The sequence below is a fragment of the Equus quagga genome, chromosome 8, assembly GCF_021613505.1.
Source record: "Equus quagga isolate Etosha38 chromosome 8, UCLA_HA_Equagga_1.0, whole genome shotgun sequence".
In the NCBI taxonomy this organism is placed as follows: Eukaryota; Metazoa; Chordata; class Mammalia; order Perissodactyla; family Equidae; genus Equus; species Equus quagga.
The window spans coordinates 18,922,931-18,934,976 of record NC_060274.1 but is presented as its reverse complement, the minus strand read 5'-3'; the positions used below and the strand labels follow the sequence as shown (position 1 = coordinate 18,934,976).

At 33.5% G+C, this 12,046-nt stretch overlaps 1 protein-coding gene across 2 annotated transcripts in view; it reads left to right on the top strand.

The window, feature by feature from the left end:
• STXBP5 (syntaxin binding protein 5) overlaps window positions 1-12,046 on the top strand; it is a 162,476-nt gene that overhangs the window by 117,537 nt on the left and 32,893 nt on the right. The window contains exons 19-21 of one of the 2 annotated variants that reach the window (XM_046669152.1): window positions 1,110-1,175; window positions 6,081-6,140; window positions 6,243-6,290. In XM_046669152.1, the coding sequence (XP_046525108.1) occupies window positions 1,110-1,175; window positions 6,081-6,140; window positions 6,243-6,290 (174 nt within the window). The remainder of the gene's footprint in view (window positions 1-1,109; window positions 1,176-6,080; window positions 6,141-6,242; window positions 6,291-12,046) is intronic. The other variant, XM_046669154.1, reaches the window with a different exon arrangement.

The window sequence follows — 12,046 nt, the reverse complement described above, 5'->3', positions numbered from 1 at the left end:
ATGAAAGTTAAGAAGAAGAAAAAACTAGTTGTCATTCAAAAACTTCATACCCAATGAAGATAAATAATATTTTAAAATAGAAAACAGTTCTCATAAGCTAATTCAGTGCTCGATGTTCTCTGAAAATGTTACTGTAAAAGCTTTCTTAGCAACTGTAGAGGTTGTGACATTGTGTCTTTTACCAGAAGAATGGAAAAACAGATTCTGGTCATATGTGCACATATGTTGACGTGATACTTAACTTCTCTGAGGCGTAGACATGTGGCCCCTGTCTGTGACCCAGCTTTCCGAAACTCTTGATGTGTGTTTATTTATAATTTTTCAAGAATTTGCAAGAATTCATTTTAGTCACCAAGCAAATTAATATCCATGCTAATTGTTTACTTTGCATTTTGCCATGTCTTTTAGTTCTTGTCTGCAGCATTAAATATGTTGCTATGGTTTCTCCTAAGAATTTAGGCCATCCTTTAAGATAGGTTGGTTTCATATAATTCATATATATCTGTGAAAAGAAAGTATTTCTTTAGAGCTCTTTAAAAAATGTGATGGTATAGTTTTTAAGATGTATAACCCTACAAGATAAGTAATGTGCAATATGTAAAATATTCCAGACTTAGAGGTATAAAGTATTTTCTTAATTATTATTCAAAAATATTTAAGGAAGGTATTTGAGACATACTTAGCGGGAGACCACTTTGAGGTTTGAGTTCAGGGTCTGGTCCCTATGATGTAAAAATTACCAAATTTATTACCAGGTATTTATTCTCCCTCAAGAGAAACCCAATAAGAAGTATATCATATTCCTTCAAATTACTGCTTTTAAACAAAGTCCTGCATTATGTTTAATGTCCTTGAAGAATAGCAAACTCTCTCTTTTGGAAGTTGTGTCTAATTTGTTTAACTGATGGCTGCTGTGTTAGCTGGAGTTGATTTAATATCACGATGCTACTCCGTTCCTGTCTCAGCACTGAGGAGCGCAGTGCCAGCGCAGTCTGTCGGTCTGCTGGGTTGTTGGAACGGACAATCATTAAGTATGGACTGTACATGGGAGGTGAAGCTGCACTCACATGAACTTGTGGTGTGATTTGGTTTTTGGTTTTGTTTTTCAGCAGGTCTGTGCGATATCAGTGAAGGGACGGCAGTCCCAGAGGATCGCTGCAAATCTCCGACTTCTGGTAATTTGGTTTTTATTTCATTAATAATTATAATGCTACACAAGCCAATATCGCATATCAATATTCCTTTTTATAGATAAGCATTTAAAATACACCTACAAGGAACTTTTGTGTCCCATATTGATTCTTAAAATGATAACTATATTCTTTGCATTCTCATTAAATGAAAAGAAATCCACAGCTATTACCTGTTGAGTCATGTAACTGTTTACTTAGCTTTCTAATATTTACAGTTTTTAAGGGAAAATATATTTTACTTCTTACAGTTGGATCAAATGGTTTAGTTATCTGCCAGAGGCATGCCTGACATCATCTGGTAGAACAGTGCTCTTATCCATGAATAGCGTCCATTTGAATCTTAGGAAAGATTTTAACGCTTATAACCTAATAGTAACTGTAGACAGAATAATTGTAGTCTAGTTATATCTGTTTTTGTTTTTGATCAAAGTAATATCTGATACAATTTTAGAGCTATATTAAAGCAGTTGTCCTTTCTTGTCCGTGTATAGTCCTTATGTGACCTGTGTGTATATTAATTTTTCAGAGGAGCATTACTTTTAGTATCTTTTGAGCCCTCTTAAGGTTAAGAGGATCCTGAATTTATTTATTTTTTTGGTGGATTGAAATTTTGTTAATCTTTTTAATAAGGTCGACTTTATAATTTTAAGTACTGTATTTATTAGATAATTCTTGCTGGGAATTTTCATCAGCTTTCTCCTGGAAAGATTGATCTTCGCATAAAGTAGCACTGTTTTAGACAGACTTTGATCCTTCCATAGCTGGACTTACTACGTCAGAAATAATTTTAAGAATGAGGAATATTGAGAAGTCCATTTTACTTTAGTCCCTCATATTTCAGTTTAGCATTTTATTAGATCTAGGACTGCAAAAGCTTTTGTGATTTTTTAAAATTACATTTTCCTGATAATGCACAAGTTAATCATTTCTTTTCTTAAAATATATCCACCTTCTGGTTTTTTAATCTTTAAATTTCATATTTAAGTTCACTCATTAAACTAATAAAACATATGGAGCCATAGGAGTCTCTCTCATAATTAGCACCTAATATTGAGTCTGAATCTTGGTAGAATAAAGTTGGAGTGAATATTCAATATGGAGCAAGTGACTGCATTTCACATCTCACAAGACTAGGGTTATTCTGAATGTAGAATTATAATATCTTTTAATTATTACCCTTTTATAGAAAGTGGTAGAGTATCTTTATTAAATAATTGATTTAATTAAAATAATTAAAAATTATTTTAATTTTTTAAAAGATTAAAAAATTATATTTTAAAATAGCTTCCTCCAACTGCATATAATACGGTTCTGATCGTCTCTCTTTCCATAAAGGCCTTGTGAATGCAGTTGTCAACATGTTAAGGCTATTAGCCAAATTGGATAATTTGGACGTGTAATACATTATCTTTTAACATATTCAGTGACCATCAAAAGTGTTACAGCAAGATTCAGCCCAAATAAATTACCACTCCTTTTTATTCTAAGCCAAACTTTCAATAGGTGTATATATCTAACAATTTTGAAATAACCTTAAAAGAGGTAATTGTAGATAAGTATAAAAGTATATTTAAATCTAAGTATATAAATATGAAAAGTGCATAAAGGTAAAAACCCTCCAAATTCTTTCTTCTTCATACCTGAGAAGCTCCAATATCGTTCACCATTTTCAAGTATGTTGTTATCTTTGGTCCCTGTGAAAACATAGTGTAGTTTTAATATGCAGAAGTTTATATGACACTAGGTATTTTATTGTTTCTCTCTCAGTGAGTGAAATGCAAAGTAAAAATTGTGACCTCAAAAATCATTGCTAAATCTCAAATTCTCATCTTTAGATATAAAACTCTTAGTGTATTTAGTTTAGTCTTTGATTATGCTCTGAAAGAGAAGAATTCTCTGAAGAATTATATCCATTCTGCATGTCAGGAAAGACTGCTTTTACAAAAAACAGATCACACTTTAGTAGACAGTAATTGTGCCTGAAATGTGTTTCGTGCAGCAGGAGATAGATGTCAGTCATGCGTAAGGGCTAAGAAGTACGAGAGAAACTAGAAGAAAATTCTAGAAAGCCACCCCTTTGACACTATTCCTACAGCTTGTGCCTTTCGCTACTTACCCACTTATAAATAGTAGTAACTTTTGCTGTCTATCACTGTCCTGTTGTCTTAGTCTTTGTACATTTGTAACTTTTTTGCCTTCGTCTCTGTTAGCATTCTGATGAGGAAATAAAGGAATAATTTATTATCATTCCTCTCACCAGCACATGCAAATCTACTAATTTAGGATGATCGAAAACGAAAAACGAATGGGGTGAGTTTGAGTTGAGACAGAAGAACCCCAAGGGGATCCTGTTACTCAAACCATGAGAGTAGTAGTTAAGTTCCTAACCTCACATAGTTTCTGCAGAGTGGTGGGGAATAAATAAATAGATAGTTAAATGATACAATATTGATAATTAGAACCAACATACTTAATGGAAAACAATGTTTGTATTTATAAGAAAAGAAGAAATGACTAAAAGTGGGTTGGAAGTTCAGCTGAGTTCCTCGTACACACTGAGAGGGACCACTACTATGGAAATGAAAAGTAGCCACCTGCCCTTTATCACAACTAATGTATTCACTCAAAATAATACATATGGATGAAGGGGAAGTTTTTTGAAAAGCTTTTAAATCACATAATCAAGAAACAGTTTAGCTAATCAATATCAAAGCTCTATTCAAAAATTATCCTGAGAAAATCTAAGTAATGAATATAGTTTGCCCTTTTAATTTATTTTTAAATAAACCATCATTCTCTCTGAAATAGAAAATTAATTCTGCCTTCTTGAGTTTACAGAGAATTATTTCTGCCATCTCCATTTGATCTTTATTTCAAAGAACTCAGATTGCTTCACTGGACACTTTAATAATGTTTGAATTTTCTCTAGTACTGCATTTAAAAATATATATATAAATATATATGTTAGAATGATAAAAAATTTGTTAGGTTATTTGAAATTGAAAAAAAACCTGGGACCACAAAGACTGTGATATAAATGGTGCCTACAGGAGTTGCCATGTGCCCTAGAAAAAACAAAAAGCTGTAGATGTTTTCTATGTTTATTTAATCGTAGTAATTTGGTAAATATATTCAAGTAGGCTATGCTGAAAACATTTTTGGACCTTTTTCATGAATTCTCATAGAAAATAGGACAACCTGTGGTAGGCATTTTCAGTTAGGGGAAAAATAAATCTGCTTGTTTTATTTATCTTTACAGCTTATATTGCCTATTTTTATGTTGGAAATGCTAAACATTTTTATAATTATATATTTCATGTTCAGATATGTTATCTTGCTGTTGCTTTAATATGAAATATATCAAATAAAACAAGTATTAATAAATTTTTGCACATTCATGTGGCTATTTAGTATCAGAGATGACGATCATATTTTAAAATATATATAACATCTTATAACCATTATCTTCTTTAAATCTGAATTATATTTATATGAAAAGCAAGTATGCCTATTTTTATTTCTGGAAACATTACTGAGCTCAGTGTTACTTTTGTGATATTTTTGGATATAGGATTTATGAGGATCTATAAATGCTATTTAGCAAAAAGTATTTGGTTTTTAAAGAGTAATCTTTTAAGACTATTACAGAAGTGGCTGGATCCTGCCAATGTTGGCAGACTTTACTTGGTCTGATAAGAAACTACAACGATATTGGCCACCTGGCCAAAGAGAAAAGGTACAATTTTGTAGGGGATGGGTAGGTCAGATTTTGACCTTGTTTATTTATTAAGGTTCAGCACTTTCACTGGGATAAAAAGGAAAAAAGTACAGAAAAACCTTTTTATTTACTTCCAGTTGTGTTCTAGGTATTTGCTTCTAGCAGGAAAGCTTTATTCATTCAGCTTTTCAGAAGTTCAGTCCAGTGGCAAAGGTCAGATGTGTCTAAACTTAAAATATAAGGTATTAGTGATTAACATCATAAGAGAAGTATACAGATAGATATTATGGGAGTTCAAAGGAGGGGAAGTGACTTATACCTGGGGAGACTGCAAAAAATTTAATTGGTGAGATATCATTTGGGATGTGTTATAAAGAATAGTTTGATTCTAATGAAAGTCGTCAACTAGAATGCTACTTAGAATTGCATTCATAATAAAAGTTTTATGTTAGAAATTAAAGAAATACTATGAAAAATTAGAAACACCATTTTTTAAGGAAAAAGGACAAATAAAATCTTAATTATAAAAATGTTAGATAAACTTATTGGAACTTACAGCCAAAATAAAATTAAATATTTCTTACCTCATTAAATTTAAGTAAATATGTATTTGAACCTATCTAAAATTTTAAGTATTATCCTCAGTATTTTAAAGATCTCTATGGTAATAGTAGAATTTATATATGATTTTAAAGTTTGTATCTAGAAAGCTAACTCTAGAATAAATTTTTTAAATATAGTACTTGTACAGGATTCTTAGTTCTACGAGATAAATCTTATTCAGTTAAATAATATTAAGAATTTTTACGTTTCCTTTCAGAAACAGTTAATTAACTGCTACCTATATTTTTCTTTTATCTGTTCTCTAACATACCAAGATTTTGCCAAATGGTTGTGACTTATGCAAAAATTATTACAGATTAGAGTTAATGTTTATATAAACTAGGAATTGGTTTACTGTGAAAGATAATGCACTACTGATTACTATTCTTACTGTAATATTATGAGGATTGTTATTAACTTGGGTGGGGGGACATTTCCTTGTGGCCAGTAGTGTGGAAACTTGTTTTAGAGGTCACCACATTGTTTTGCTTGTGCTTTTCCCTCTGACCACTCAGTGTTTGTGACTGACCATGTGCCTGTTCCTTCCATTGTCTTCATTTGTGTAGGTTCTTCATCACCACACAATTCAGATGATGAACAAAAAATGAATAATTTTATAGAAAAGGGTATAGTATCTTTATTTTAAAGTATTTTCTTTTAATTATGTTTAATTAATTTAGTTTACTTTGAATAGATTTTGACATTTTATATCAAAATATTATTTTCAGTGAAGACCAAAAGCAGAAAGTTTTCCAAGATGGTAGCCAGTGATATAGGTAGGAAATAGAAATTTCTATTTTGTTTCTCATCCTTGCTATATGCAATGCTAACTCAACACCAGAAAATTATCTCGTGCATTGCATTTTGTATATATTAATTTGTTATTCCTATGCTAAACAATAATCTCTTGGGCTGTGTTTCTTCTAAACTCATTGGGGCAATAATTATTAAAATCAGTTAAATTGGGGTTGCCTTTCTTCCTCTGACTTACAGTGTGAATTGTTCTATTAATTTTTATTTTTGCTTTATTTTAAAATAAAGCAGGGTTCAATTTATGTCATCAATAGTACAGTTTTTATACTTCTAAGTTTTGAAATATTTTTTCTTTTTAGTGTTTTTTGTATTTTTTCTACCTTTATTCCATTTTCTTCACATTTTCAATACCCCAAATTTCAAGGTAATGGTTCTCTAAAAGATTGACTCTTTTAGTCTGTAATCTGTGCTTCCCCTGGGTTAAATGAGAATTTTCTATGACCTCCCCCCACCCAAGTAAAAATGACTGATAAAGAGTATTTTATAATAATCCTTTTGATTATTTTTATGAATATACTTTGAAATGAGTTATTCAGTCCAAGGTTTTCAAAGTTTAAAATTGAGGGTCTAAATATGTAATGAAATTTTGAGAACTTAATCAAGCTAGGGTTTTTTGGTCATAGAAATTTGCATATTCTATGAAGGCTTGAGAAACACTGTTTTACAAAAAGCATAAATGTAATCTTTGATTTGGATCCAGAATTTTGACTATACTGTTATGATATTACTTATTTCCCCCAAAACTCCCACCACATATTCCTTGAATTGTATTAAATTAGATGAATTTCTAGGCAGCTGGACTAGTTTTACTTTTTCTTAACTGATAAAGTTTAATATACAGTAAAATGCAAAAATGTTTAGAAGTAGCATCTGTATTGTCTGCATGTTGTAAATTGAACCCTGTTTAGTCATTTTAACGCTGGCTGACTGTTAGCATCTCTGGTCATTTTTTAAATAAGGTGGTTTATTCTTGGGCAAAGGGCTCTTCATTTATGGAAAATCGATTATTTACCTCTTTATATTTGTGGGTTTTTAGTGAATTAATTGGCAGTAGTTAAATCACTTTAATTATGTACTAGCACTATAGCAAAATATTTTTTCAACCAGTTCCCTTTATGATATGTTCTATCTTAAGAGTCCATTAGAGGTTCTTTTACTGTCATATAATGTAAAAAGTTAAAGGGACTTTCCCCACACGTAGTTTACCAAAGAACTTCTAGAATTTAACTACCTAGGAATTTTACCTTGCATGAAAGGGACTTTGTACATAATTAAATTTTTTTGAATAATTTCTCTGTCTGATTTTTGGTGATGGGACTGCATTTGCTTTGTTAAATGTATTGACTCACTTTCTTTTTTCCCCTGTGTTTTGAATAGAATATGTAATATGAAATGTCTGAGCTTGAATATTTGAAAGCCTTCAAATAATAAATTTCTTAGGACTGAGGACTCCATTGGAAGGATAGTGCTTTGATAACATTCTTGCTTTCTTACTATGTTATTGGCAAGTTTTTCTTCTGTCATGCCAGTTTCTGTAGTTAATATGTTTTGGGAAATGTTAACTTTATTCAACTTCTCAAAGTTATGTTAGTTACACAGTTATACATAATTTTTCATCTTCAGAAACCACTTTTATATCTCTTTTATATAATTTTGTTTGTTTTTGGTTGGAACTTTTCAGTGAGTTTTTTAATCCCAAGAGTATCCCGAAGTACATAGAAGGAAAGCTCGCTTCTTAATTTTTTCTTCATTCAAATGGAGACTGCCCCATTTTAGACTGTAAGAGTTTCTGCAGTTTAAAAAATGACTGTTTAAAAAGTCTCCCTACATTAGTGTCTAGTGTTGTAATAAGACTGACCATAAAATATGTCATTGAAAAACACATAAAATGTCAATGAAACGTAGGAATAAGCTTCATGGCACCTCCTGAAGCCCTCTCTGTAAGGCGTGTTTTCCGTGTGGGGCTTGTGGTCTCACAGTAGTGCTAGGACTCCGTGAGCGCTCTGAACTCACCGTGTTCCCCATCGTCGGGTCCCGCACTGTCTCTGAAGTAGCCCGAAACTCAGAAAATGGTCACCGCCCTCTCTCAGTCCACAGACATTTGTAGCGTCAGCTTCAGGCAGTTTTGCAGGGGCCAAGGTGTGCGCTGGTGGAAGGACCGCCTTGCGTGGAAGTCCAGCTGAGTGTCTTGGCTCTGAAACCTTGTCTCTGAGTGTCGCCTGTTCTTTTAAAGTACCTGCTGCTGGTGTCGTCGGAGAGGGCAGGGGGCGCGGGAGGGGGTGCAGGATGCCCTTCGCTCTCTAACAGTCTAGCCCAAGCATGAAAAATGAACGCTTTTATTCTTTACTGCCCAACAGTACATCTGAGATAGCTGAGATAATGACCATAATTTTTTTTAAAGGGTACTTAACAATTACAATTTTCCTGGCACTGTGCCAGCCCTTTATGTATAATTTTTCTTATTTAATCCGCTCAGTAACATCATTGAGCTACTTACTGTTATTTCCCTATTTTACAAATGAGGAAACTGAGAGTTAGAGTGTAAGTGATGTACCTGTTGGTGACCCAGCTATGGAGTGACACAGCCAGGATGTTCACCCGGGGAGAGCGACTCCACTGTGTGTCCTCTTCAACACTGTTCTCTCTTACCTCTTAAGACAATTTACTGACGGCTGTAAGGATTCAGAAACAAGTCCGTTGTGTGATTTGTAACTAGATAATCTGGTTATAGCCCTGTTCTGTCTACATGGTAACCTGAAAAACAAGATGGTTTATAAGAAGTTCTGTTCCAGCACCAGATCATGGATGTTATCTTGGTTCCCATCACCCAACCATGTCCAGTGCCTGGAGGTCTCCCTTACTCAAAGACGAGGCTCAAGGGAAGCTTACTAGAGCGAACAGTAGATCCCCGACCCGTCTGCCCAGCTTCTGCCTAGCTTGTTTCCTGACTGGCGGCTAACTCAGTTGAACGATACTGACGGTGACTTCGTTGTTCGTGTGTAAGAACAGCAGCCTGAAAAGACAAAACTTTAGTCTTATGAGTTTAACGGCAAAAATATAGTAGAATATAATGCAATTGCGGCATCCCTAAAGAAGGATCTGTGCATGTCATACACATAGAGTGATTTGCTTTGCCTGTTCTTGATTAATTTTTATTAGTAAAATCTTAGTGACCAGCACTTCCAAAATCAATAACTTTCCTGTAGTATTAGCAATTTCCATAAATCATTTAGAAAATAAGATTGGTTATCAATTTTTTATTTGCTCATTATTTATACTTTATAAAACTTTGAAAGTATAAAATTGTGCAGAGATTTTTGTTATTTTAAGTTTGTATAGAAATAGTCCTAAAAGCTATCTCTTTGTTAAGAATATCATGAAAAATTTGATTAATACTTCATTAGTATGATATAGTCCAGATACTAACGTTGTTCGGTGGATTTTGAAACTACGTGATTCCTTTTCTAAAGATCATTAGTTCTGTTTGCTTATGATTCCATTTCGTTCTGACGCTAGATTTCTAACTGGATCCTATAGTCTACAGCCTTGCCCATGTCCCATTTTATTACTAATTTTCATGTAGAAGGCATGATTATCAAACTGGTTAGGTGAAGCTATGAGGGGGAAACAGTACTACAGACTAAAGAGTAAAGATTCAAAGGTGTAGTGACTTCACTGTGTGTCGAAGCCAGTGGCAGTGACAGCTCTGTGGAACACACACCTCCTGAGTTCTAGGCTCTGTGCTAGATTGTTTCCGTGTGGTATTTGTTAGTACAGAGAGGATTATACTCCGACGCCCTTTTTATCTCTCAGATTCTGAGTTAGAAGTTACCTGGGTAATGATTAATTTTCTTTCTTAGCAAAAACTGAATTTTTGAAGTCAGTTTAAATGAAGATAATGTTCGTTAGTCCATGTGCTGTTTTCCTGAGTTCTCTTGTACGTGAGTCCCAGTGATTCCTTTTTTAAAGTCTTCTAACACAAATTTATTCTTAGTCATTATATTCTAAATCACTAACTCATTAAATTCTACAATTTTAAAGCAGCTCAAACCCCTTTATTTTTCAAGAAAATAAATTGAGTCTCAAAGAAGTTAAAGTCACATACAAAGTGATTTTCCAAGGTGATGATCCGGTCAGGACCAGGATCCAGGTCTCTCAGCTCTGTTTTCCTGTGGCGTGTCCCTGCTCTCATGTTGTGTGGTCTCTTTTTCTTGTACTGTCTTCCCACTTTTTTTATAATTTCAAGTTGAAAAATAAATTCTCAAAAGTCCATTTAGAGTTTGCCTATGAATGAAAAGGTATGTATCAAATTAAGTAGTATGTTGTTATATATATATATATATATATATATATAATTATATAATATATAAAATTATCCTAATTCATCATAAAACTCAAATTAGTAGTGATATTTCTACTTTATATTCCCCAATATTCAATGCAAAATGTGGCTGTTACATCTATAGAAGTTCGTTTTTATATTTAGTCCACGATATGGCCGTTGAAAGTATAGAAGCTCATCTTGAAAGAGAAGATGAGTCAAGTGTGCAGTAATACCAGTTTTACAGGTAACTTTAATATTTTCTGCTTTGAAGGAAGATTATTACTTGCCCTTAATTGGTCAAGAACTAAATTTCATAGGCAGGTACTTTGAAACCATTATACAAGTCTGAGTTCCTCTAATTTCTTTTTCTTTTTCAGGATGACTAAAATTTGAACTGTATAGCATAATATGTATTCAAATTTTAATTCTATTTCCAAATGTATTCTCTGTCAAGTTTCGTAATAAAATCTGCTGAGCAAAGTCTGTGTTTTATATCCTATTTCTTACTGTAAGCGTCTATCTCTATAGAAGCGTCTTTGTCTTGTTAGGAGGATGTACATGATCTTACTGGAAATAACTTGCCGTTAGCTTCCTAACAGAAAGAAAACCAGTCCAAGTTAAAGCTACATTACTGAAATCATTTCTTTGCTGTCTATTATTTGAGCAGAACTATTAATGTGGCCATTTTTGTTCTGCCATTGCTTATCGTAGTAGTCTGCTGAGGCTGCCGTGACAAAATGCCGTAGACTGAGTGGCTTAAACTACAGAAATTTACTTTCTCTAGACTAGTTCTGGAGGCTAGAAGACTAAGATCAAGGTGTGGGCAGTCTGGTTTCTCCCGAGGCCTCTCTCGTCGGCTTGCAGATGGCCGCCTTCTCGCTGTGTCCTCACGTGGTCTTTCCTCCATGCGTGTGCACCCCTGGTGCGTTTGGGTGTCTGAATTTCCTCCCCTTATAAGAGCCAGTCAGACTGGATTAGAGCCCACCCTTAATGACCTCATTTCAATGTAATCACCTGTTTAAAGGCCCTGTCTCTAAATAAGGTCACATGCTGGGGTACTGGGGATTGGGGGCTTCAGTGTAGGAATTTGGGGGGAATAATTCAGGCTATAATGCTTACTATGTTAAGTTTACGCGATACCTTTTATTCTGTAGAAAATGCTCTCTGAGATTGATTATGCTGATATCCTAGACACTAAGTTTTATGAATTTATGGAAAATATTGAAGACAAAAGCTCTAGGAGTTCAAGACTTAAAGAACTTGTTAAAGCCAAATCTTTAGCAGACAAGTATTAGTATCTCTTTACAGATTCCCTTCCGTTTCAGGTGATGAATATGTGCTCTGGATTTCCAAAAGTCATCCTTTTGATTAATACGCCGATATTTAATTTGTCTT